The sequence below is a fragment of the Embiotoca jacksoni genome, unplaced genomic scaffold, assembly GCF_022577435.1.
Source record: "Embiotoca jacksoni isolate LCO1_2020_lvr unplaced genomic scaffold, fEmbJac1.0.p SCAF_21, whole genome shotgun sequence".
Lineage (NCBI taxonomy): Eukaryota > Metazoa > Chordata > Actinopteri > Embiotocidae > Embiotoca > Embiotoca jacksoni.
The window spans coordinates 1,887,907-1,911,552 of record NW_027185352.1 but is presented as its reverse complement, the minus strand read 5'-3'; the positions used below and the strand labels follow the sequence as shown (position 1 = coordinate 1,911,552).

At 43.5% G+C, this 23,646-nt stretch overlaps 1 protein-coding gene across 1 annotated transcript in view; it reads left to right on the top strand.

Moving 5' to 3' along the window:
* large1 (LARGE xylosyl- and glucuronyltransferase 1) overlaps nt 1-14,451 on the top strand; it is a 107,892-nt gene extending 93,441 nt beyond the window's left edge. The window contains exons 11-15 of the mRNA XM_069156379.1: nt 4,152-4,315; nt 9,440-9,718; nt 9,842-9,988; nt 11,894-12,089; nt 13,098-14,451. Of these exons, the coding sequence (XP_069012480.1) occupies nt 4,152-4,315; nt 9,440-9,718; nt 9,842-9,988; nt 11,894-12,089; nt 13,098-13,295 (984 nt within the window). The 3' untranslated portion in view covers nt 13,296-14,451. The remainder of the gene's footprint in view (nt 1-4,151; nt 4,316-9,439; nt 9,719-9,841; nt 9,989-11,893; nt 12,090-13,097) is intronic.
* The last annotated feature ends 9,195 nt before the right edge of the window (nt 14,452-23,646 follow it).

Genomic DNA, 23,646 nt, shown 5'->3' with positions numbered 1-23,646 from the left:
AGAGAAAAGGCTGTGAGATGGATTCATCTGTTGAAAAGGAATTTCCATAGTGTGGATGTTACAAGTAGATTTGGATCTGGAACTTGTTCATCACTCAGGCAGCTCTCTAAATTCAAAAAGCACCAAAACACATTACATTACATTAAAGAATCATTTATTCTTGAATTACCCATTAATGTGTCTATTTTGCCCGTATAGGTCATGGTGACTGTGAATTCTCCACCTCTGTTGAAGTGATTCAGAAAATGAAGACAAAGAGTGTGAGCTCTCTGCAGCTTTCTGCAGAACTAGATTTTTATACCGGATCCTGAAGGTCAAGTGGTTCATTTCTCTCTTCACTCAAAGATCAGAATCCAAAGCATGAGTTTAAAATGACTCATATAAAAATGTGTTTTTTGGGAAAGCTTAGGAGAGCTCACTTTTTGCCATGATGTTTGTTTGTGAGACTCCCTGAGATTTCCCCAAATCTCTGCAGCAGATGTGGGGAGTGTAACAGGATCCAAAGATCCACAACACACTCTTCAATGGAAACAGGCCCGGTTTAAATATACTAGAATTATCTTTGAAACATTATGGGAGCTACATCCTGTGATGGACTGGCGACCTGTCCAGGTGAACCCAAAGTGAGGTGGGATAGCCAGCACCCCCCCCCCCCCCTTCAGGATAAAGCGGGTATAGATAATGGGTGGATGTCATTTTCTAAATGAGACAGGCCTACTTATGGAAATACAAAAGTAAGGTTGTGAGTGCCCACTAAAGAGATACAGCAGCACACCTCATGTGACCCAGGCAGAGTTTTGTGCTCCACACTGGAGGTCCAGAGCAACAGAAAAGTGCCAGCTCACCTTTCCTCCTGTTTCCTTTAATAGAAGCTGGCAAACAACAATATAATTCTTCCAAGTTATTATCTGGTGAGAAGTGTGTTTGCTTGCAGAGACCGTTTTTGACAAACAAGGCCTGTTATTCTGGTCAGTCTCAGTAGGTACAGCTGTGTTGTGTTGCCTTTGACTCTACCTGTGATTGGGTTCCTCTGTACAGTACAGGTGCTGCCACTGCCACTTTCTGTTTCCTTAGTTTAACAACAGCAGACATTACAGACATGAAACTGTCTTAACTTTCTGATTGTAATTTCTGTAAACACTGGAACTGTCATGAGAAAGCTGCTTTCAGTGTCTGAACCTAGCAGCTTCCTCACTTCTGTATTTTCTAGTGTTTGTGGAGCGTTTCGGACCTCCATTACTCATCTGTCTACTTTGATACACTTCTTGGATCAGTTCTACCAAAAGAACTTGCATATTTGCGCTCTGCAGTTTTTTCTTTGAACTTTCTAGTTTTATTTTATTTGTTTTATTATGAGCATGTTCAGCTGCAGTAAGAGAGGATAACAAAACAATGAAGAAGTATCCAGACTAAAAAGGGATTTATAGCTGCCTGTACAGTGATGGGGAAGCTACATGGAGACCTGTGATTGGTTGCTCTTGTTTTCTTCTTGAAGTTTCCGATGCTGGTGGAAATTGTTGTTGGTGGTGCTTTTGTTAGTGTTGTTGTTGTTGTTGTTGTTGTTTATGGTATCATTGTTGTTGTTGGTGGTGGTGTCTTTGTTGTTGTTATGGTTCGTGTTGTTGGTGTTGTTGTTATTATGGTTGGTGGTGGTGGTGTTGGTGTTGTTGTTTGTGATGAAGGTGGTAGTGTTGTTGTTGTTGGTGGTGGTGTTGTAGTTGTGGTTCTTTTTGGTGGTGGTGGTGATGTTTGTGTTGTTGTTGTTGGTGATGGTGCTTTTGTTTGTGTTGTTGTTGCTGTTGTTGGTGATGGTGGTGGTGCTTTTGTTAGTGTTGTTTGTGTTGTTGTTGTTGTTGCTGGAGGTGGTGGTGCTTTTGTTGTTGGTGGTAGTGTTTGTGTTGTTTGTGGTATTGTTGTGTTTTGTTGGTGGTGCTGGTCTTTTTGTTGGTGTTGGTAGTGTTGTTGTTGTTGTTGCTGCTGGAGGTCGTGGTGCTTTTGGTGTTTGTGTTTTTGTGGTGGTGTTGTTGTTTTGTTGGTGTTGTTGTTGTTTGTGTTTTTGTGGTGGTGTTGTTGTTTTGTTGTTGTTGGTGTTTGTGTTATTTGTGTTGTTGTTGCTGGTAAGGAGATTTTCTGTGGCCTTTGTTCTTGCCATGCTGCTGAAGCAGCAGCTGTGACAGCGACGGCCCCCACAGTGTCAGTGTGGGCTGAACAGATGGACGCCTCGGTGGCTCATACATATCGCTGACATCTAATGGTGTAAATTTAGGGTCAGTTCAAATGGATCCACATCAGGGAGGATGTTGTCACACAGCCTTTTGTACCAGTGAGTGCAATGACGTGAATGTCTTCTTTAAAAGTGTGCAGTGTCAGTGCTGTTTTCAGTTTATCATGTGGAGACTACAGAGAGAGGCAGCCAGAGAGGAGGAGGGCAGTGGGAGACATCATCAGCACCGCACCTTCACAACCGGTAGAGACTCTCCAACTTTAGATGTGACTGAACTACATGCTGCAGCAGCTGGTTCGTTTGAAGCTCACTGTTGCCTGGACACACTCCTGTAAGTGTGCAGCACCCCGTATAGATTCTGTGTTGGTGTTTTGTCATTCAGTCGATCCTTCACTCCTCCTCAGTTTGTAGAGGTCACTGCGGTCAGGAGCTGGGATTTCCAACAACCAGCCTCCATAGAAAGATTTGAAGTGTCAGCTCTGTGGTCAGTTAATCACGTTATAATTTTCCATCATGGTGTGCCAGGGCCTTTTTTTTGCCAACAGTCAATTCTAATGTGTCCTCAACTCAGGAAATAGTTTGCTCACTCAATTTTTCAGAGTTTGAGCAGCAATTTAAATCCCATTAAAGTGATGATTAGCCTAATGAAGTCGCTGAGGGATTGGCGCCGGCAGCGCGGTGAAGGCTGCGCTCCTTCAGGGCCGCGCTGCCACTGCAGCCCAGTCGCTCACTGCAGCTCCACTAATCACAGCGTTCAAAGCAGAGCGACTCCACACAGCGAGCCCTCTGCTGACTGCCCTCCAACCACCTCCCTCTACTGCTCCCTGAAGCACCACTGTGATTTGTTCATCTGCACTTAAGTTGGACAGAATTGGGGACAAAATAATGTCATTCACTCTTTTGGTTGGTGGTAACTCAGTATGCACACACTGTGCAGGAGGCTGCAGTGTTGTGAAAGCTGACAAGAGCTAATCAGGCAGAATTAATGAGAAAATGGCATTTTATTTGCATTAAATTAGAACAGCTTGATGCTTAATGGATTTATGAAGGATTAGAGGTCTGGGTCAGGGATGTGCAGAGACACACTGAGACAGCAACGCCCTCAAAGTGTCACCCATGCTGCGCCAGCAAAACCAACTACTGACTGCATATGTAAACATGGATATTGAACGTTTTCTGGTGAAAAACAGCTTCAGTTGTTCGTTCATACGCCTGAATGTGATGGTGTCTACACCATAGACACGGCCGAGTGCCACTAGAGGTCGGCTCCAAAAAGCCTCCGGCTCCATAGACTCCCATTCAACTTCTCTCATCAAATTCTCAGTCAATAAAATTTCTCCACGAGTTATTATGATGTCGTTAGCTAAAGTCGCTCCTTCTTATTTTTCTTCAACGAGGCGTATTTTTGGGGGCGTGTCTGTTTGATTGACAGGCCTGTGGTGCAGTCAGGTTACAGCTATCGGTGGGCGGGACGTAGTATCGTCAGGTTTCCGATCAGATCGGTCAGATCCACCGCTGGCTCCTCCCCCAGCTCGTCCAAATATGGTCACTTCCTGCTCCAAACTGCTCTGAACTAACAAGATGGTGACGGACAGAATCTGAACTGGAGGATTCATAATGTTCACAAACCAACGATGACATCACTGATGGTTGATGACGTCACTGATGGATGATGACCTCACTGATGGTTGATGACGTCACTGATGGATGATGACCTCACTGATGGTTTACATTCAATCTCTCACCAACACAACATTTATGACTGTAATCCAGTTCTTAATATGTAAATGAGGAGGTCCCAGAACAGAGAGGATGCTGCTCCAGATGGAGAGAAAAAGTCTCTCCTTTTCTGAAGCCATCCTCAGTGTTAAACCCTCTGATCCACAAACTGTCTCCCTGATGGTGTCCCCCTCCTGTCTGCCTGCAGCTCCAGAAGACCCTGTCGGAGCTGGACGAGGACGATCCGTGCTACGAGTTCCGTCGCGAGCGTTTCACCGTCCACCGAACTCACCTCTACTTCCTGCACTACGAGTATGAATCCAGCTCAGACAACACCGACGTCACTCTGGTGGCCCAGCTCTCCATGGACAGGTGCTGCTCTCCACCCACACACAGCTCAGTCTGATTTTAATTGAAGGAAGTCTGTGAACTGTTCTGAAAGATGCTTGTCGTGCAGCTGTTACACAGATGTGTTTCGGTGTGAGTGGGTAGATCTGCAGTGAGAGGACTTATTTGGGCCACCCAGGCTCCCATATATTTTCTACGTAGATAAGGTTCAGTAAATTAGAGCACCTCCGAGGCTGAACATAAAACTGGTTAAATCTTTAGAACAAAACACCAACAGCTGTGTTGCATCTGATTTCTGATAAAACATCAAAGCTACAAGCCTGTGGAGATAAAACATCTTTGACTCGGAGGGAGAAACCTTCCTTCACAGAGCTGAGAGCAGGTTTCCTCTGCTAACACAGAGCTGAAGCTAAAGATTAGTTTTGGGAGAAACTAGGCCACCTTTGGATTTTGGGCCAGTTCTGGATGAGTTAGGAAACTGAGGTTTGTTCACAAACATTTATGAATTTTCTCATGGTGGGTTTATGGGTCGTATTCAGAGTTATACCATGCCATGAACTTATCCAGGAGAATTCTCACTGAGATACGGATTTTAAGTGGAGAAAAAAATCTGCTTCTGATACGAGAAGTTTCTTAGAGTTTGTAATTTCTTTCTGTTCCCAATACTCTTTCCAAATACTTTTATTCCCAGTTCCATTAAGCATCATTTGATATTATTAGGAGCTGGATGAGTTGCAACCAATTTGTCCTTCATGGTGCTGATGTTACCGGCTCACATCCTCTGACACACTCTCTATCCAGGGTCTTCTCTGTGTCCATGTACATGCACACACATGGACGCCCGGCTTTGAGCGACTACGGACAACTCATCACGTCCACAGTTTATGTGATGCGGGTCATTACGGTGAAGCAGACGGGTTGTCAGTGTCCTACTGGCACCATGCAGAGACACAGTGGGGACGGGACAGACCTGCAGTATCCGATGAGCCTCGCAGTGTTCAGCTTTCAGTGGATTTAAAACACCCCACTGTCAGATTGAATAAAGAGCGTCATATTAGTTCAGGAGATGGAGAGAAAATCCAGGGATCAAACCATCAAACATCATCAACCTGCCATTTATATGCTAATTCTGCTGTTTGTTTTGTTAACAGTGAGCAGGGGGATTGTAAGCAAATTTTGGAATGAGCAGTGGGATTGTGCTAACACCCTGTTTCTCCTCGGTTTGGAACGTATTCAGCAGTTAAATGCATCTGTTTCCTCTTTTTCATCTCATTATGGGAGGGACTTGTTTGAGGATTTCCCAGCAGATGTCTGAACTGGACTAAATTCACGTCCAAATTAATGTCCCAAACAGAGATGTTAGAATCTAATTTTTCTCTTTTTCAGTATCAGAAAGTGTCACGACAAAACGTATTTGCACATCTTCATGAAGCTGAAAGCTACTTGGTAATTAACCAGACACAGTGAAGTCAGGTGTCTGTAAACCACACAGAGCAGGTTTACAAAACTGATGGAGACCCTCAGGCTGTGGTGGAGGAAGTACTCACATCCTTTACTTCCATTTCCAGCAAAATGCACCTCAAGAATCCAAAATAAAAGTACTGCTTCTTCAGAAAAGTGTCCCTGTGACTGATTTACAGTAGATCTGACATGGATGCATTAATGTGTAAGCAGCAATTTACTACTATAAACCTCCCTGAGAGGGTTCTACTTTTAACTATCTTATATGAATCTGTGTAGTTAAATGGAAGTATAAAGTACGACATGTGGTACAAGTATCTCTGGATTTTGCGCATGTATGGAACATGGCAGATTGTAGTCTGTACAAAAGCACATGGAAGTTCTCTGTTTTGAGTTTGAATCAGCCTCAAACATCCAATCTAGCAGCCAAGCAGACTTCAGGTGTGTCGAGGTGAAAAGGTAAATTCATTACATCCCAGCCCTCACCATGACAACAGGCTTTCTGCTCGCCTCCCATTAAAGCTTCTTTGTTCCAATCACACGTTGACCTTAACTTTACTATCCACAGTCTCCGTTTTCATGAGAAGTCAGTACTTTAAACACCAGTAGCTATTTTTCATTTTACAAACAGAGATCTGATTGGTCAACTGTACACTTGGAACGAGCTGAACTCATCATGACATCACACCCTGCTCATCACTAGAAATATCAAATCTCAATATCAAAAGTTTGATATTTTGAAAGTGAATTGCTCCACAATATGAACACATTTAGATTACATGTTTTATTTAGCTGGTAACTTGTTGTATAACCATAATATTCAGAGACGTCAGTGATGCTTAAGGACCGCATCACTGTCGTGCCAATAATGACGTTAAAGCACACCCTCCACTGGAAAATTGCTTCAACATATTTTGAGGTGAAAGTAAGAAGTCAGCTCTGTGTGTGTGTGTGTGTGTGTGTGTGTGTGTGTGTGTGTGTGTGTGTGTGTGTGTGTGTGTGTGTGTGTGTGTGTGTGTGTGTGTGGTGTGTGTGTGATGCACTTCCATCATGCTGCTCACATTAAAGTGCCACAAATTGCTCCTCTTAGTTTCCGGTTGGGTTAATGAGGATGTTGCATGTGTACGTTGTCTGATGAAGCCAGCAGATTAAAGCCTGGAGGTTCGGAGACTCTAAACAAACAAGGCCGAGAGCCGACATCATGTTTAGTAAGCTGAAATCTCAGCAGTGATGACGAGTGGAGAGATGAGCGTCCTGCTGATACCATCTCACTGAAGGAAAAGAAAAACAAACTGATTGTTCCTCCCAGCAGGTTTTTTTTATTCTGGTGATTTAGATGTAATTCTGTAAATCTTCTCTTCTCTTTTATCTCGGCAGTTATTTCAAACAATTTTCATGTGTAGCCACAACATAATTTCCACTTCCTCATCTTTTAACTCCCACTTTATTAAGGTGCACTAAAAGATGACAGACTGCAGCAGAGTGAGATGTCACGGAGACTTTAGAGCTGCTGGTGGTGGGATAGAAGGATGGAGACATGAAGCGTGTTTCTGTGAATACTTTATATAATAATAATATTAAAAAAACTAAATTAGAAAAGTTATTGACTGAGGAGGGAAGCTGGTGAATTAATACAAACATAATGACAAAGTGTAATGGAGACAAGCTTTGCAAATGAATAATGTGGAACATGACTCCAGGATAATTCCACTTTATTTGAACTTGGCATATTTTCCATGAATGTGTTTTGTTGTGTCTCTGTGGGTCGCGCTAACTTTGCATCATGCTAACTTTGCAATATCCAGCTCTGTTGCACAAAACCGTGTATACCAGAGCTGTAAACACAAACTCCCTGCAGCTTTCTAAAACTCTCATTCTTACATGAATCTTTCTCAACATTTGGTTTTGAGTCTGACTGAAAGTGAAACCAGACATTTATGGTCTGGAACGGTCACTGTATTATTTTCTGTGAACACAGTCAAAATATGGAGGAAATTTAAATGTAAAGTTGACTGCTGGCTCCTCGGTCCTCTTCGTTAAAGCAACATTATGACAAGAACCAGTCACATAGTCTATGTGTTGTTCCCCCTAATGCTGCCTTTATTAAGAGGTTCGGTATTCTTGAAATGAACTAGTTCAGCACACGTATCAAAGATAAATAATATGCCACAATATGTAAATGTTGCTATTTTAATACATTTGATGGAGTCTGTGGAGCACATTAATGCTCCCAGAGAACAAACCTCACAGTACTTTAAATCTCCCTCAGAAGAAACGACACTGCACATATTGTCTTTGTGTTGTGTCTCCTCAACATGCCATTGTATAGCTGCTACAGCAGACGTTTCTGCATATTGCTTCTGCTAGCAGCCTTCGCTTCCTCTTGTTCTGACAGGCCCTCAGTGGAAAAGAAATATTGGCGTTTCAGATCCAGAGAAGTGACAGACGCTGATCAAAGAAAACAAGCTCACCTTCAGGGTTTGAATTTGAAGAATTTGAAGTGAACTGAAATATGCCTGACTCCGTAAAGTGAAAGTAAAAGCCAGTGACATGTATGAGTTTGCTGTCCGTCTCCAGCGTCACGCTGAGGAGAAGATGTCATATTAAGAGAGACCGACAGTGAGCAGAGGCCAACCTGACCGAAACATGTTCAACTCAGCTCTTCAAAGAAAACACTGGTCTCCTGTTTAAATCAGGGACTATTGAGCCCAAATAGGTTTTGTTTGTTAAACATTCTGCATTGATTTACTGCTGATTTACTGATTTATATTGTACTTTATTGACTTATGTTTAATTAAAAAGTTGAGTTCAAAGACAAAACTTTGCTCCATCAGAAGCTCAGGGTTCCTTCACTGCAGTTTACAATCCAGACTTCTGCATACTGTTTCAGAAATCTACTCTACAAATGGATATATGTGTAACAGATGTCTCATGTAAAACCCATAAACACGATTCTGCAGTGAAGAGGAACTCTAATAGACACAGCATGCTGATTAAAAAAAAAGCCACATTATTTTCAGTGGGAGTAGATTACATTTTTATTGTTCAACACAAATCATAGTTTTGTATGAGTCCCTGGTTAAAGAGTTTTAGAGAAACTGAAGCAGCTGTTACTCTGTTAGTGACATCTGTCCTCAAATACAACCACACAATCTTTTTTAGATGAAATACAGAACAAAGCACTGTAAGAAAAATAACATTGACAGCATGCAGCGCTGCTTCTGCACAACTGTTCACCCTGACTGAACCAAACTGCACATTTAAGGTCTGTCATGTTTGGTGTTGTCATTTGTGTTATTTACACAAGTTTTCATAGATTATTTGGCTTTGATGTGCTTCTAATTATTTTATATTGTAAAGTTCATGCAACATGAACACGTCTTAAGTGTTTTTCATCTAAAATTGTCAGGTAATTAAAGCTGGGATGTAATTTAAATTCTCATTTTGTTCCTACTAGTTTTTAGCTCATCAATTTAAATGAACGTTATGTTTATTATTTCCGTGGACACGTCATCTTGTTCACACAAGGCTTTTTGTTGTTTTGCACATTTGATATCTGCTCCCCAACAACAAAAAGCAGATGTTCTGCCTCTGTGTACTTTGTTTCAATGTATAGTGTGGTATAGTCATTATTGATGTGATTATTTTAGGTGTGACCTCACTGACCCTGGACTCTGTCCCCTGTAGGCTCCAGATGTTGGAGGCCATCTGTAAGCACTGGGAGGGCCCCATCAGCCTGGCCCTGTACCTGTCGGACGCTGAAGCCCAGCAGTTCCTGCGCTACGCTCAGGGCTCCGAGGTGCTGATGAGTCGAGGGAACGTCGGTTACCACATCGTCTACAAAGAGGGGCAGTTTTACCCCGTCAACCTGCTGCGGAACGTGGCCATGCGGCAGGTCAACACCCCCTACATGTTCCTGTCCGACATCGACTTCCTGCCCATGTACGGCCTCTACGAGTATCTCAGGTAACCTCTACTGGGGGCCCGTCCTCAACGTCCTCACAGGACCGCTCTGTTATCGTTTATTGTTCATCTCGTTCTACATGCAGCGGCGCTGTGAAAGTAAGAAGCTCCTGTGTGTGTCTGCAGGAAGTCTGTGGTGCAGCTGGACATGGCCAACAACAAGAAAGCTCTGGTGGTCCCAGCCTTTGAGACGCTGCGGTATCGCCTGTCCTACCCGAAGTCCAAGGCTGAGCTGCTGTCTCAGCTGGACATGGGGACACTCTTCACCTTCAGGTCAAACACTTTATAAAAGTCTGTTTTCACTTCAGCAGCTCTTTTCATTTCCCTGTCGGTCATAGAAGTTACGTGAAACCGGAGTGTGGATTTATCCCTTGTTTCCAGAAAATGTAATACTCAGTTTAGAAGTACAGTTAAATTGTTGGAAGCTCCTCTGAACGTTGGTGTTTCCTCTCTTTAATCACGGAAAATAAGAAAAAAACACAAAACAAACGTTACTCTCGGCATCCCACCTCTGAAGGTTTGAAGGAGGGCAGTGACCCTCTGAAACACCCTGTGGAAACTCAGTAGCATCTAAAGCACCTTCACACAGACCAACAGTGAACAAACCATCAGAGGATCAAGACATGAAGCTTTGTTCACTGAGAGTTTGAACAGCAGCTTCATCACAGATACAGAAGTCACTAAATAAAGAACAACTAAACTAAAGTCCTGCTGAAAGAAGACTGCTCAGTCGTGGTCTCCTCCCGTCTCAGGGGGGGAAACACCGACAAACACTTGAGTTGGGCTGAGCAACAACGAAAGGAGGGAGAAGGAAACATGGAGATTCAAGTCTGATTCTACTTTTCCTTTTTGAATCGTTTAGCTGTTTTTACTATTTGGAATAAAACATTTTGTATCAAATTCAAAACTGATACAACATGAAAGTGTCATCACTCGTGGTCGGAGGCATTTTAAACAAGCATATTATTGTTTTTATTGAGTCCTTATATATTGTAAATCATGAATCAGTGACTCACTGGAACTTGTTTTTAATTCAAATCAGTTTTTTGTGCATAGCACCAAATCATATGTCATCTCAGGGCACTTTGCGTAGTAAAGGTGATATCTTACAGGATTATAGAAAGAAACCCGGAGGTCAGATGGTAGAGCGGGTTGCTCAGTAATCGTAAGGTTAGCGGTTTGATCCCCTGTTCTTTGCCGAAGTGTCCTTGGGCAATGCGCTGAACCTAAGTTGCTGCCGCTGTGACCTCGGCGTGTGAATGTGAGTGATGGTGTGAATGGGAGGCAAACTGTGAAGCTCTTTCAGACCGCTGAGCTGATAAAGCGCTTTATAAGTTCAGACCATTTAATTCAACAAATCCCACATGAGCAGCAGTGGAGAGGAAAAACGTCCTTTTAACAAGAAGAGACCTCCGACAGACTCAGAGGTGGGCGGCCGTTAGCCTGGAGCGAGAGGAGAGCAGAGAGAGAAAAGAACAGAATAGAGAAATGACAGACGACCTGTGGGCAGGTTGGTGAGGTCAGTAACTGAACATCAGAAACATGTACACATTTTAAAACTCATTTCATACTGTGACCGTGGAATAATGGTTTAATTTGACCCTCTACTGTAGAAAAATCATTGGATTTGATTTTTTTGCAGACAGCTTTCAGTGTATTTTTCCATGTTTTGTATAATAACTACTGTAACTTACATCTTGATATACGGTAATAATTTAGTTGTAGCTTTTATGTCCCCTCTGAACCCACTCTGTGGATTTGATGCCCTGACATGCCTGCAGGGTTTTTCTGTGTGTTTGGAGAAAATGGGAGTTCATTTTTCTGCTGTGCGAAGCCCTCACAGGCGATCACGCCTCCCGCAGTCACACTCACTTCTCTCGGCCCACCTTGAATTTGCTGTGAGTAAATACCTCCTTTAAGTTGCCAGTTGGAGGAGAAAGACGTGTTGTGCTAGCACAGACAGAGAAAGAGACATCGGGAATGATTGGGTCTGCAGAGTGAGGTAAACACTCCCAAAGTCTCCATGTTCACAGCTCCTATGATCGAGACAGAGGTTTGTAATTCAAATGCCAGCTAACATTTTGGAGACGATGTTTTCCACTTCCTCCCAGACAGACTGGATGAGTATACTCTGTCCAACAACAGCTCGATGAAAGCTTTTCCTTTTCCTCCCTCCAGGTACCATGTGTGGACTAAAGGCCACGCACCGACTAACTTTGCCAAATGGCGAACAGCCACGACGCCCTACAGGGTGCAGTGGGAGGCCGACTTCGAGCCCTACGTCATGGTGAGGAGGGACAGTCCCGAGTACGACCGCCGCTTCGTGGGCTTCGGCTGGAACAAGGTGGCTCACATCATGGAGCTGGACGCACAGGTAACTGACACACCTCACGGCATCCTCTAACTCCTGCTGTAGATGCCTGCTCAGTGTTTGTGGACCACATTTCTTTGTACCCAAAGTGTGCAGTAGCCTTTATTAAAAAGGACACAGATCTCATTCTTGGACTGTATGAAATATATAGTATTGCACTTACCGAGTTAATTTATATTATTTGTGAATATGGTCGCTATAGCTAAAGAGAAATCATGGAGGACCAAACAGTCACTCAGTCGGAGGATCGGACAGGTTGTCTGAGCTGTGATGACCTGTAGAAAAGACAGCATGCTTCTCCTTATGATTGGACTTTATTATAAGGCTTTATGAAGAGGGCTCAGGTCATGTTTAGCAGGAGAGTTTCATACTGTATCTGTCTTCATGAAATGTCATCTTATAATTAAAGAGCCCTTCATAGGAACAGCCTCTCCACTACTATCAAAGTATGATTATTAAAAGTGTTCCTGGATCCTCAAGAATATCAATCAAAGTATGAACGTTGTAATTCATAAATCTAACCCTGCATGAATCCATATTGTTTTAATTTTCTGTACAGTATGTGTTCTGTGAAAAGTGTGTCTCTCTCTTGATCACCATGGTAACTCGCCTCAGCTCTACAATGTTTTAGCTTCTTTCAGCTCATTGTTTTGGTTTGGTTCGCTGAGACACACGTCACGCTTGCATCTCACTTCTTGAACTGACGTCTCTTCTTCACGTGTTTCCAGCTAAAATATACATGAAAACAACGAGTCATCACATTTCTACTGTACGATCAACAGTCATGGTGACACTGCTGCTCTGTGCATCTCCTCAGTGTGTGTGTGTGTGTGTGTGTGTGTGTGTGTGTGTGTGTGTGTGTGTGTGTGTGTGTGTGTGTGTGTGTGTGTGTGTGTGTGTGTGTGTCTGTAACAAGACTCCAACAGACTTGACAAACTTGTACTTTGTAAGGTGATGTAATAACCAGACTGTAAAAGTTGAAAGTTCTGTTTTGTAACTCGTCTCTTCCAGGAGTACGAGTTTGTGGTTCTTCCCAACGCCTACATGATCCACATGCCTCACGCGCCCAGCTTCGACATCACCAAGTTCCGGTCCAACAAGCAGTACCGGGTCTGCCTGAAGACCCTGAAGGAGGAGTTCCAGCAGAACATGTCGCGGCGCTACGGCTTCGCTGCCCTTAAATACATGACGGCCGAGAACAACAGCTAGCCACCACTGCAGACCCTCACACCCCCCGCCCCGAACTACTGACACACTCCTCGGGCTGGGGGACGGGTGGTGGGGGGGAGGGGGGGAGGGCACAGAAAACAGACGGCCCATGTGGGGCTGCTGGGATACTTTAAAACTGGAGTCCCTCAGACTTTTAGAAACTGCGACCCTCAGCGTGCGGCTGGAAGCGTCTTTATGTCCATACTTTGTCCTCTGCTGTGGGTAGGAGAGATGATCCAGGAGGAGTTTTACTTCTGTGGGATGTTGAAGCTGTGAATGACGACGTGATTGGCGGCTGGTCCGGGGCCCTGAGCTCCAGCTGGGGAACCTGACACACAGCAGGAGAAGGAAAGCAGACATTCAATGCCTTGCCATATTTGTAAGAGCAGTGACCGAGTTGTGGGCTACGTGTACGACTGTGTGTGTGTGTGTGTGTGTGTGTGTGTGTGTGTGTGTGTGTGTGTGTGTGTGTGTGTGTGTGTGTGTGTGTGTGTGTGTGTGACTGCGTGTTCCTCCTGGATGGCGTTTAGCTGCAGATATGAAGTATTGTGGGCTCACAGTGTGTTTGCAGAGAGGAAAGACTTCCAAGTGCTATGAAGTAACACAAAGCAGTTTGACTGACAGCACACCCCGACTCAAATGCAAATTGTCAGCAGGCGGTGAGATAAGACAAAGTGGTAAACATGTCCACACAGATTTTGAAAATCTCGTCGTGACAAGTGACACACACACTGCGATACGGAGGCGAGCAGCCAGCCGACCATCTGCTGCTGCTTAATTTGTTTCATAGATGATACAGATCAGAATAAATCCTCCTTCGCGTGTGACAAGGCAAGTTAAGAGCAAGGATGGCTGGAGGTCGTCCTCTCGGTTGATATTCAGGGTATCTCCACATCAGCCTGAGCGTGCTGCTAGCCAGTGTTTCCACTGTTTTCTGAAGACGACAGAATCCGACAGCAGCCGGTGCCGTGTGCTTTTTTTGTGTGTTTTTAAATTCGATGCCAACACAGTCTACACAAACACCTGCTGGTCGTCCCGTCGGCTCGGGAAGCTGCCACCCGACACACCGAGCGCCACCGACCTGGAGCACTGACATCACTCTTTACTCTTCTTTCCAACAATCCAGTATTATTTATCCATGTGTTTACAGTCCCGGGGGGGGGGGGGGGGGGGGGGGAGTCCTCAGTGCACCATCAGGAGGAACAGAGGAGGACAGGAAGGAGAACCAGAAATCAGCCAGACACTCTGTCTCTGTCTGTCCTTCTGTCTCTGTCTCTCTGGCCTCGAGTGTAACAACATCAGCTGATGGTGGTGTGTGTTCTGTGTGTGTTGTCATGGTGATGATGATCCTTATATATGTCCTGTTATCTTGAGAGGCCTCAGACAGTCACTTTAATGTTCCATTAATCAAATCCACAGTTGAGTATCTATCAGGATATATGTTATTATATTATAATACGATTTAAAGTAGGGTTGGATACAGCATTAAAGTAGTAGATAAAAGTGAAATATTAAGGGTCATAGGAAAAATTTGTATTATTTAACTCCAGAACATTAAAAAATGTAAAGTATTTCACTGTGACAGGGTTATTATAAGAATATTACACTGAAATTGATATAATAAAAAGAACGATACAGATTATAACCTGCCCTGTTTTTGTCAGGGTCAGTTCTACTCCGGTCCAGAGGGGGCGCCAGTGCACCTGAAGCTGTTTGGTAATGGACCAATATGGCAGAAGAGGAACAACACAGTGACTTTATTGAAGCCCATGGCTGTTTTAATACCAGATGGCATCTGCTCTGCATGATGAGAATCACCCACCTGCTGTGCTGCACTGGTTCTGCCCACAGGATCCTGCTCGGCCCGTAGACGTTACATTATGATGGTGTCACAAAAATTTCAAAAATGTCCTCGTCGCTAGGGAGGTTTCACAAATAGGAAACATCTATGGATTCAAAATTCATAATAGAAAGAGTAAAAGTTCACCTTGTTTCCAGTTGGAGGAGTCAACAGTTTTAAAAGTCTTTTATGATGGAGGTCCGTGGAGAAGATACTTTATGGGCAGCAGGGGATTCCTTCGTTGCAATACTGCAAGTGACCACCGGACACTCCAGGAGCAGCACTGAGCTGTGCAGCTGTTTTAACAGTGTTCTGCTGCTGCGTTCATCACAATGAAGCACACTGACCCAAAAACAATTTGTCCTGTTCTGATGAAACAGTGAATACAATTTCAAATTCGATCACTTTGGAGGAGTTGTATGACAGGAAGTCAGTCGGCTCAGGTGACGCTCTGACCGTGACCTCGGCTGAGACGGACCGTGATGAACAAACTGTGGAGGAGCTCAGAACATCTGGCTCTCCTCTCACGGAGGAAGATTTTTCAGCACCGCTGAGCAGCTGTCATTCAAATGAATGAGGCGCCATCTCCTTATCCAGAAGCTAACACACTGATGGGTCGACTACCAGTGAGACAGAAGTTTCATCGTCTCCTTCATGCTGCTTCACCCACACAGAACATTCAGCGGTTGAACTGATCAGAGATCAGATAGCTGCTACAACAGCTCTCAATCATCTGATCCGATGTGCTGAAAATCCTGAAGCTTTAATGTTCTGGGAGGAAAGAAGGAATCGCTGAATGTCAGCGTGACTTCATGGAGGACGAATCCTGTCCAGTCTCTCCACAGATCCATTACTGACACAGATACACTGGGGAGGAGGAGGAAAATAAAACCTGACACCTTTTCAATTCAGAACAAAATCCTCCTCACACTTCAACAAATTCATCACCATGACAACGGAGCCAGGCTGAACAGGCACAAACCCAGAGGCCCAAACACCATCAGCTCTAACCACCGTTATTGTTGTAAAACTAGAGGTCTCTCTCTCACTGTCTGTCTCTCTCTCTGTCTCACTGTCTGTCTCTCTGTCTGTCTCTGTCTGTCTCACTGTCTCTCTCTGTCTGTTTCTCTGTCTCTCATTCTGTCTGTCTCACTGTCTCTCTCTGTCTGTCTCTCTGTCTCACTGTCTCCCTCTCTGTCTGTCTCTGTCTCTCTCTCTGTCTGTTTCTCTGTCTCTCATTCTGTCTGTCTCTGTCTCTCTCTATGTCTCTGTCTGTCTCTCTCTCCCTCCGTCTTTCACCCTGGACAGGAAAGCTGCAGAAGGACATGGCGCAGGTGTGTTTGTGAGTCAATTAGGTGTGTGTGTGTGTGTGTGTGTGTGTGTGTGTGTGTGTGTGTGTGTGTGTGTGTGTGTGTGTGTGTGTGTGTGTGTGTGTGTGTGTGTGTGTGTGTGTGTGTGTTGTTGCCGGGCTGGGAGGGGCTGCAGTGTGTAAGTAGGACAGTGCTGACTGATGCTGCTACCTGAATAAAAGCAAAGAGTCAAACACTCTGCTGCTCCTCTGTTTCATCATTTCTGTCTGAGTGAATATGAGTTTAGCCTCGTGAACCCTGATTAAAGATGGAAACACTCACAGCACGACGCCACACCTGGTTGTATTCCCAACAGTCTCCACCTCCAAGTCATCGGGCATCCTGCTGATTTAACACGTCAAAGTCTGTTAGTTCTTCAAAGAGTTCTCCTCAGCTGTATAATGTGACATAGTTTAACTAATAACAGGCCACATATACAAACTCTCTGGTCTCTGGATGATCTTTATAAAAGCTCTCTGAGTCAGTCTGTGTGGTGAGTAATAATCTGACAGCAGAGCAGAAGGATGAAGCTCTGTAACATTTACAGGATCCTGTGTTTACTCCCAGCTCTTTAATAAATCTATTGATTTCTCTGTTTTGTTCACAATACGCTATTAAATTCAAGGTGCGCTGCTTCTTTTACGTACCAAACATTACAAAACACTTATTGACATGTCTGTAGGATTAAAAACACCAACCTGAACAGAGCAAACACTGCTCATCCTCAGAGTCCCGCCACACTGAGAGTTCTTCAAACAGAAAGAGACTCGATGAATGAACACATCCACAGATAACAGTGAACAGAGCACTTTATTAGGAACAGCATGAGACTGGGTCAGATCTCCCTTTGCTCTCTAATGGCCTCCGTTCTTGGAGGCATGGATCCACAAGATGTTTCAATCCTGTTCTACATCCCAGAGGTGTTCTGCTGTCTCAAACCTGCTGACCTCTGAACTCTGTCATGTTCACAGAGCAGGAAGTGACCATATTTGGACGAGCTGGGGGAGGAGCCAGCGGTGGATCTGACCGATCTGATTGGAAACCTGACGATACTACGTCCCGCCCACCGATAGCTGTAACCTGACTGCACCACAGGCCTGTCAATCAAACAGACACGCCCCCCAAAACAGGTCTTGTTGAATCTTCTTTTCTAATGAATGAGGGATTATTTTCAGATGGACCTCCAGAAAACTAATAAGAAGGAGTGACTTTAGCTAACAACACCGAGATAACTGATGGACACATTTTATTCACTTTGGATTTGATGAGAGAAGTTGAATGGGAGTCTATGGAGCCGGAGGCTTTTTGGAGCCGACCTCTAGTGGCACTCGCTGGTATTGCAGCTGAAGACACTTTTGGATCTGAACCATTTTACAGACCTGAAGCTACGAACACTTTTACATCTAGTCGATGTTTCTGAGGCGTTTTGTAGTTTGCTTTAATGTTTGTGATGTATCAATGTGCTCTTGTGTTTTGTGTATAAATTAAAAATATATGGGATCCTTTGCAAGACTTTATGGAACACAACCTGACCCTCCTCACGGTGATTAATATAAGTGAAGAATAGTTATTTCCGTTTTATTTCCTCTGAGCATGTTTCTACAGTTCTCCTCGGCCTGCTGCCGGGATATGAAGAGGCTGGACGAGCAGTCAGCTGACCTGCCTCCAAATGAAATGAGAGTGGGAGCACCCAGTTTATCAGCTCTCCGGTGTCTGACTGTCCCCGGCCAAACCATTCCTTAACTTCCCTTTAATGAAGGTCCCGCGACACCATTTCTCTTATCGGATAGACTATTAAAAGTTTTAAAGGAGCCACTCATTAATTCAATTTAAAATTGAATGCATGAATTTCAGCTGACTTTCAGATAATGAATTCAGAGGATTGGAAGATGTTAGCCTCGCAGTGATGTACTGTGGTCTCTGATATTAAACAGGGAGATTCAGCTGCACTTAGAACTGCGTATGTTTAGTAGAAAACTGCACATGAACAAGCTAAGTGAAAAACCCATAATGCCCGGAGGTAAAGAGCTGTGAAACAGTACTCAACCACCCTCCTGTTTTCTTCAATGTCAGACCTTCAAATAAAATCTAACATAGAAACTAAGAGTTAACACAAAGTTTTAAAAGTTTTAAAACAACTGGGCTGGTGTGAAAAAGTATTTGTTACCTTCATTTCCAAATCCCCAAAACTGCTTGTGCATTGATAACTGGTTGCAGCTGGAGCAGACACACCGCAGGTCCGATCTCTGCCAGCGCTGTTTAGTCAATCATTACTTAAATACACCATTTTCAGAAGCATGAATTTGGCTCTAAAGTCTCACCCGCTGCTCACGCTGCCAAAATCCAAAGTAGTTCCAGGAGAGCTGAGGAAGAAGGTGACTGAAATAAATCACTCGCTCTTCCTGAGGCTGTGGGACTCCACAGTGAGACGTTATCTACAAACAGAGAAGACTTGGAACAAGAGGGAACCTTAGCTTCCAGATTTCCTCCAGAGCAGCACACAATCATTCAGGTTTCAGAAAAACCTAAACAAAATGCAGTAAACCCCGACTGAGGACCCGTCCATCGGCCGCTCACAGAGGACAGCGTGGGTTGTGTTTGGGTTCTTTTACCAGTTGGGACCATCACAGTGTGACCTCAGAAACAAGGCAACAGAGGAGGTGACAGGATCGAGTTCAGCAGTCATTATTAGTTATTTTACTTCTCTCATTAATCAGGAAACTTTACTTCAACACTGAACTCAGGAGGAAACAGGCAGACCCAGAGGGACATGACGTGTGTGATGTGGTGGCTGCACACAGCTGAAGAGCCAACAGGATCCTGATGCTGGAGGATATCAGATGAACCAACAGCAGGTTGTTTCTCACCACACACACACACACACACACACACACACACACACACACACACACACACACACACACACACACACACACACACACACAGGAGGGAATAAATCTCACCAGCATCTAATTCAATCACACAACTCACCTTTCATTCAGAAAGCAGTTTATTTAAAGCAGAGCTCTGGATTGTGATTGATTGTTGTAAGAAGTTGATGAAAGGAAGACACACAGGGACTCGGTCGCTCTCCAGCTTCACTTCTACTCTTTATAAGCTGTTTCAAATGTGTTTCTCATAGCTGTCATATTGTTTGATTGATATTATGCTTTACATGCTGCACTTCATGTTATTCCAGTCTTGAATTAGAAAATGGCAGTCTGTCTTTGTTTTCTCCAGCTTCAACAAATCCTGGTTCCACACTGACACCCAGTGGTCGTCCTTTTACATGTTTGTCTTCTTACAGCAACATAATCAAAACCTTCACTTTGCTGAGCAGCAGACAGAAATCTGCAAATGTTCCTTCAAAACTCTGCACACAAACAACAAGCAAAAACAAAGCAGAACACGATACAAAAAAATAAAACCTTTCTTCTTAGATCTCAGATTGATGAGTGTTTTCAGTGTTTTCATAGTCGAAGTGATCGATTAAACAGCAAGAAAAAAAGAAAGTTTGAACGTGAAAGTTTATGTGTGGTCTTGGCAGTTAGTTTGACAAAATCATCAGAGGTCCAATTTCTAGTTTTTTTCAAGAAGTTTCATCAGAAATTTGATATCTTCATCGTCCTTTAACAGAAAGCAGGAAAATCACCTTTCTGTGAACACCTCATCAAAACCTTTACCAGCATCCTCAGGGAAGAGGTGAAAAATGATCACGTAGGTCGGTCAGCTGGAACAAACTGGTCACCGTGTGTCACCGATTTCTTCATTACACGAGGTGAAAGCACTAAGTTCAGAACTCATGATATTCCAAATGACAACGCTTGATCAACATCAGTGATCAGTGTTTGTGATCCCGGACAGCATGCTGGGAAATGTATAAATTTTAGATTAAAGCAACCAAATCACATAAATTGAAGTGATGGGTCTAAATGAAAGCCAATCATTTTTTTAAGAAAACAGGCAGTTTTTAAACATTTCAGTAAAGACAAATAAACTTTGTGTGAACTGGGACATGACTCCAAACCATAAGAGATAAATGGTAGGTGTATAGTTCATACGTCCAGCCACCATCCTGAACACTTGTATGTGGATACATGTAGCCAACTAGGAAACTATACCATAATATACTTTCATCAAACTGTACCAAGACATCTTCTTGACATTTTACGTGTCAACATAATATAGTATAACATTTTTATAAAATTTTTATGACATTTTTGATCATTTGCTATCGCTATTTGGACCTGATGCTAAACAATGAAATATTTTTGAAAACTCCCAGAAAGCTGCTGAGCCCCTCAAATCATTTAAATCAAGATTGAAGACCTTTTTTTGTTTGCTGCTATCTTTCATTGAACCAGATCTAAAGATCTTGATTCATTTCTTGTATTTCTGTATTTCATTTGTATTTTATGCCTTACACTGTACTTTAACTTGTATCCTATTTTCAAATTGCTTTATTTTTTGTATTTTAATGTTTTAATCACAGTTTTGAATTGTTTTTAAATGTTCTTTAGTTTTGCCAGATGTTTTGATGCTGTTTATGGTTTTATGTGAAGCATTTTGAATTACCTTGTTGATTAAATGTGCTGTATAAATAAACTTACCTTGCCTTCACATTATCTTGACATTTTTTTACGTTTTGGACGACATATATACATGTATGAATGCATGTATGTAAATATACATGTGTTATATATGTATTTATTTTGTATATATAATCACAGCAGGACCACAATGGGGGCAAATATCATTTGAACCCCCCCAATGTCGATACCATGGTTACGCTCTGGGGCTAATGATCCCTGAGCCCCCACATTTAAACAAATACTGTACTTATGCACAATTTTGAGGAATTTGGATTTTACATGTGTATTTCCATTTAATGCTACTTTGTACTTCCACTCCACTACATATTTTCACTGCTTTAGTTACACTTAGGATGAAGATTTGCAACAAAGGACAATAAAACAAGCTTTTGAAAAAAAGATTCATAGAGAATAACCAGTTTTTTCCAACTTGTTTGTCTTCCAGCGTCTTACATTATGCAGTGTGTTCACATGTCAAATGATTGAAGATCTCACCAGAAATCAAAGATTAGAGAAAAAGTCCAAAAATCCTTTACATGTAATAGAGTATATTTTACTTTAGTACAGGATTTGAAGTAAACCACCAGGCAGACAGTGAAAGCAGTATCTGAGGGTTCAGCAGTGGATGACACCCCCCCCCCCCCGCTCATTTGACAAATGTTTACAGATGGCTGTGACAGAGGCATAGGTAGGGCAGCGGCAGCATGAGGCCGGGTGCTGTCTCCCAGAGGACCGAGCGAAGTCTCCTCACGTAGAACTATAATGGAGATTGTCTGGAGCGGGCCGATTGAAGCAATCAATCATAGTCTGCAGGCCGTCCCTTATGGACAGCACAACTAGCAGCAGCATCCAGTTTTTTACCAAGCCAAACTATTCCTCCGACATGCCATCCCCTGCTAGCCAATGTTCCTCCTGTTGGACTGATATCTAACAAGTCTGTAATTTTAATGCCTTTGCCTCCTGTTTTTATAACCATTGAAATAAGAACTATGACAATAAACTCAGCCGAAACAGACGTCTACAGGCATTGACTAGAACATGCTGTATTTGTAATCACTATTTGAGAAATTGCTTTGACATTTTTTGAAATTGCTGACATTTTATGAAGAGCTGTCAGAAGCTGCTTTTCTTTGTTCGTGCTGTGATTTGAGAGGTGGCTCACCGACTGGGGGGAAATTCTCACTTTGTGCCACTCGTAAGGCGGAGGTGGAAACAATTACATTTTTCAATTCAATTTTATTTATATAGCACCAAATCACAACAGAGGTTATTTCATGGCACTTAACACATTAAAGTCCTTCCGGCAAAACTTTACAATATTATACAGAGAAACCAACAATACAACAATTCAACAATACAACAATTCAACAATTCAACAATACAACAATTCAACAATTCAACAATACAACAATTCAACAATACAACAATTCAACAATACAACAATTCAACAATTCAACAATACAACAATTCAACAATTCAACAATTCAACAATTCAACAATTCCCACATAAGCTAGGAGGGAAAAAAAACTCCTCTTTAAGGGAGAAAAACCTCCAACAGAGGGAAGAAAAACTCTGTTTAACAGGAAGAAACCTCCGACAGAACCAGGATCAGAGGTGGAGAACATCTGTTAACAGAACCAGGCTCAGAGGTGGGCGGAGCATCTGTTAACAGAACCAGGATCAGAGGTGGGCGGAGCATCTGTTAACAGAACCAGGCTCAGAGGTGGGCGGAGCATCTGTTAACAGAACCAGGATCAGAGGTGGAGAACATCTGTTAACAGAACCAGGATCAGAGGTGGGCGGAGCATCTGTTAACAGAACCAGGATCAGAGGTGGGCGGAGCATCTGTTAACAGAACCAGGATCAGAGGTGGGCGGAGCATCTGTTAACAGAACCAGGCTCAGAGGTGGGCGGAGCATCTGTTAACAGAACCAGGATCAGCGGTGGGTGGCCATCTGCCTCGACCGGTTGGGGTGAGAGGAGAGCAGAGAGAGAAAAGGACAGCATAGAGATAGAAGAGAAGAACTGTTGGTGGAGACGACAATCACAGAGCAGACATGCAGCTCCATGACGGGACATCTGGAAAAGAAAGAACAGAAACTACACGAGTGGAGGAACTAAATGGAGACAACAGATAATAAGAAGAAACTATTGTCTGAGAGTTGAAGACCTCCCGGTCACCTTATGCTCCAACATGGTGTTTGTTATGGCCAAACCGTGACTAGCACAGAAGTCCAGTAACAAAACACCACTCGGGTTCAGATCGGGCAGGCTGTTCCTCCCAATCACCCCCCGCCAGGTTTCTCCGTCGTTGCCCACATGAGTGTTAAAGTCTCCCAAGAGAACGATGAAGTCAGCAGGTGGCGCCCTTTCCAGGACTCCCCCCACCACCTCCAAGAAGGCCAGATACTCTGAACTGCTGTAAATTGAGAGGTAATAATCCTGCTGCCTCCGTAGAGCTAAGTCTTTGATGCCGGTGTTCATCCCGCCCAGGTCCCCAGCCTACAGGGCAACCAACCTTGATGCTTGTCCCTGCGGGTGGCTGTTCCATGTTGTTTCTTCGGGCTGA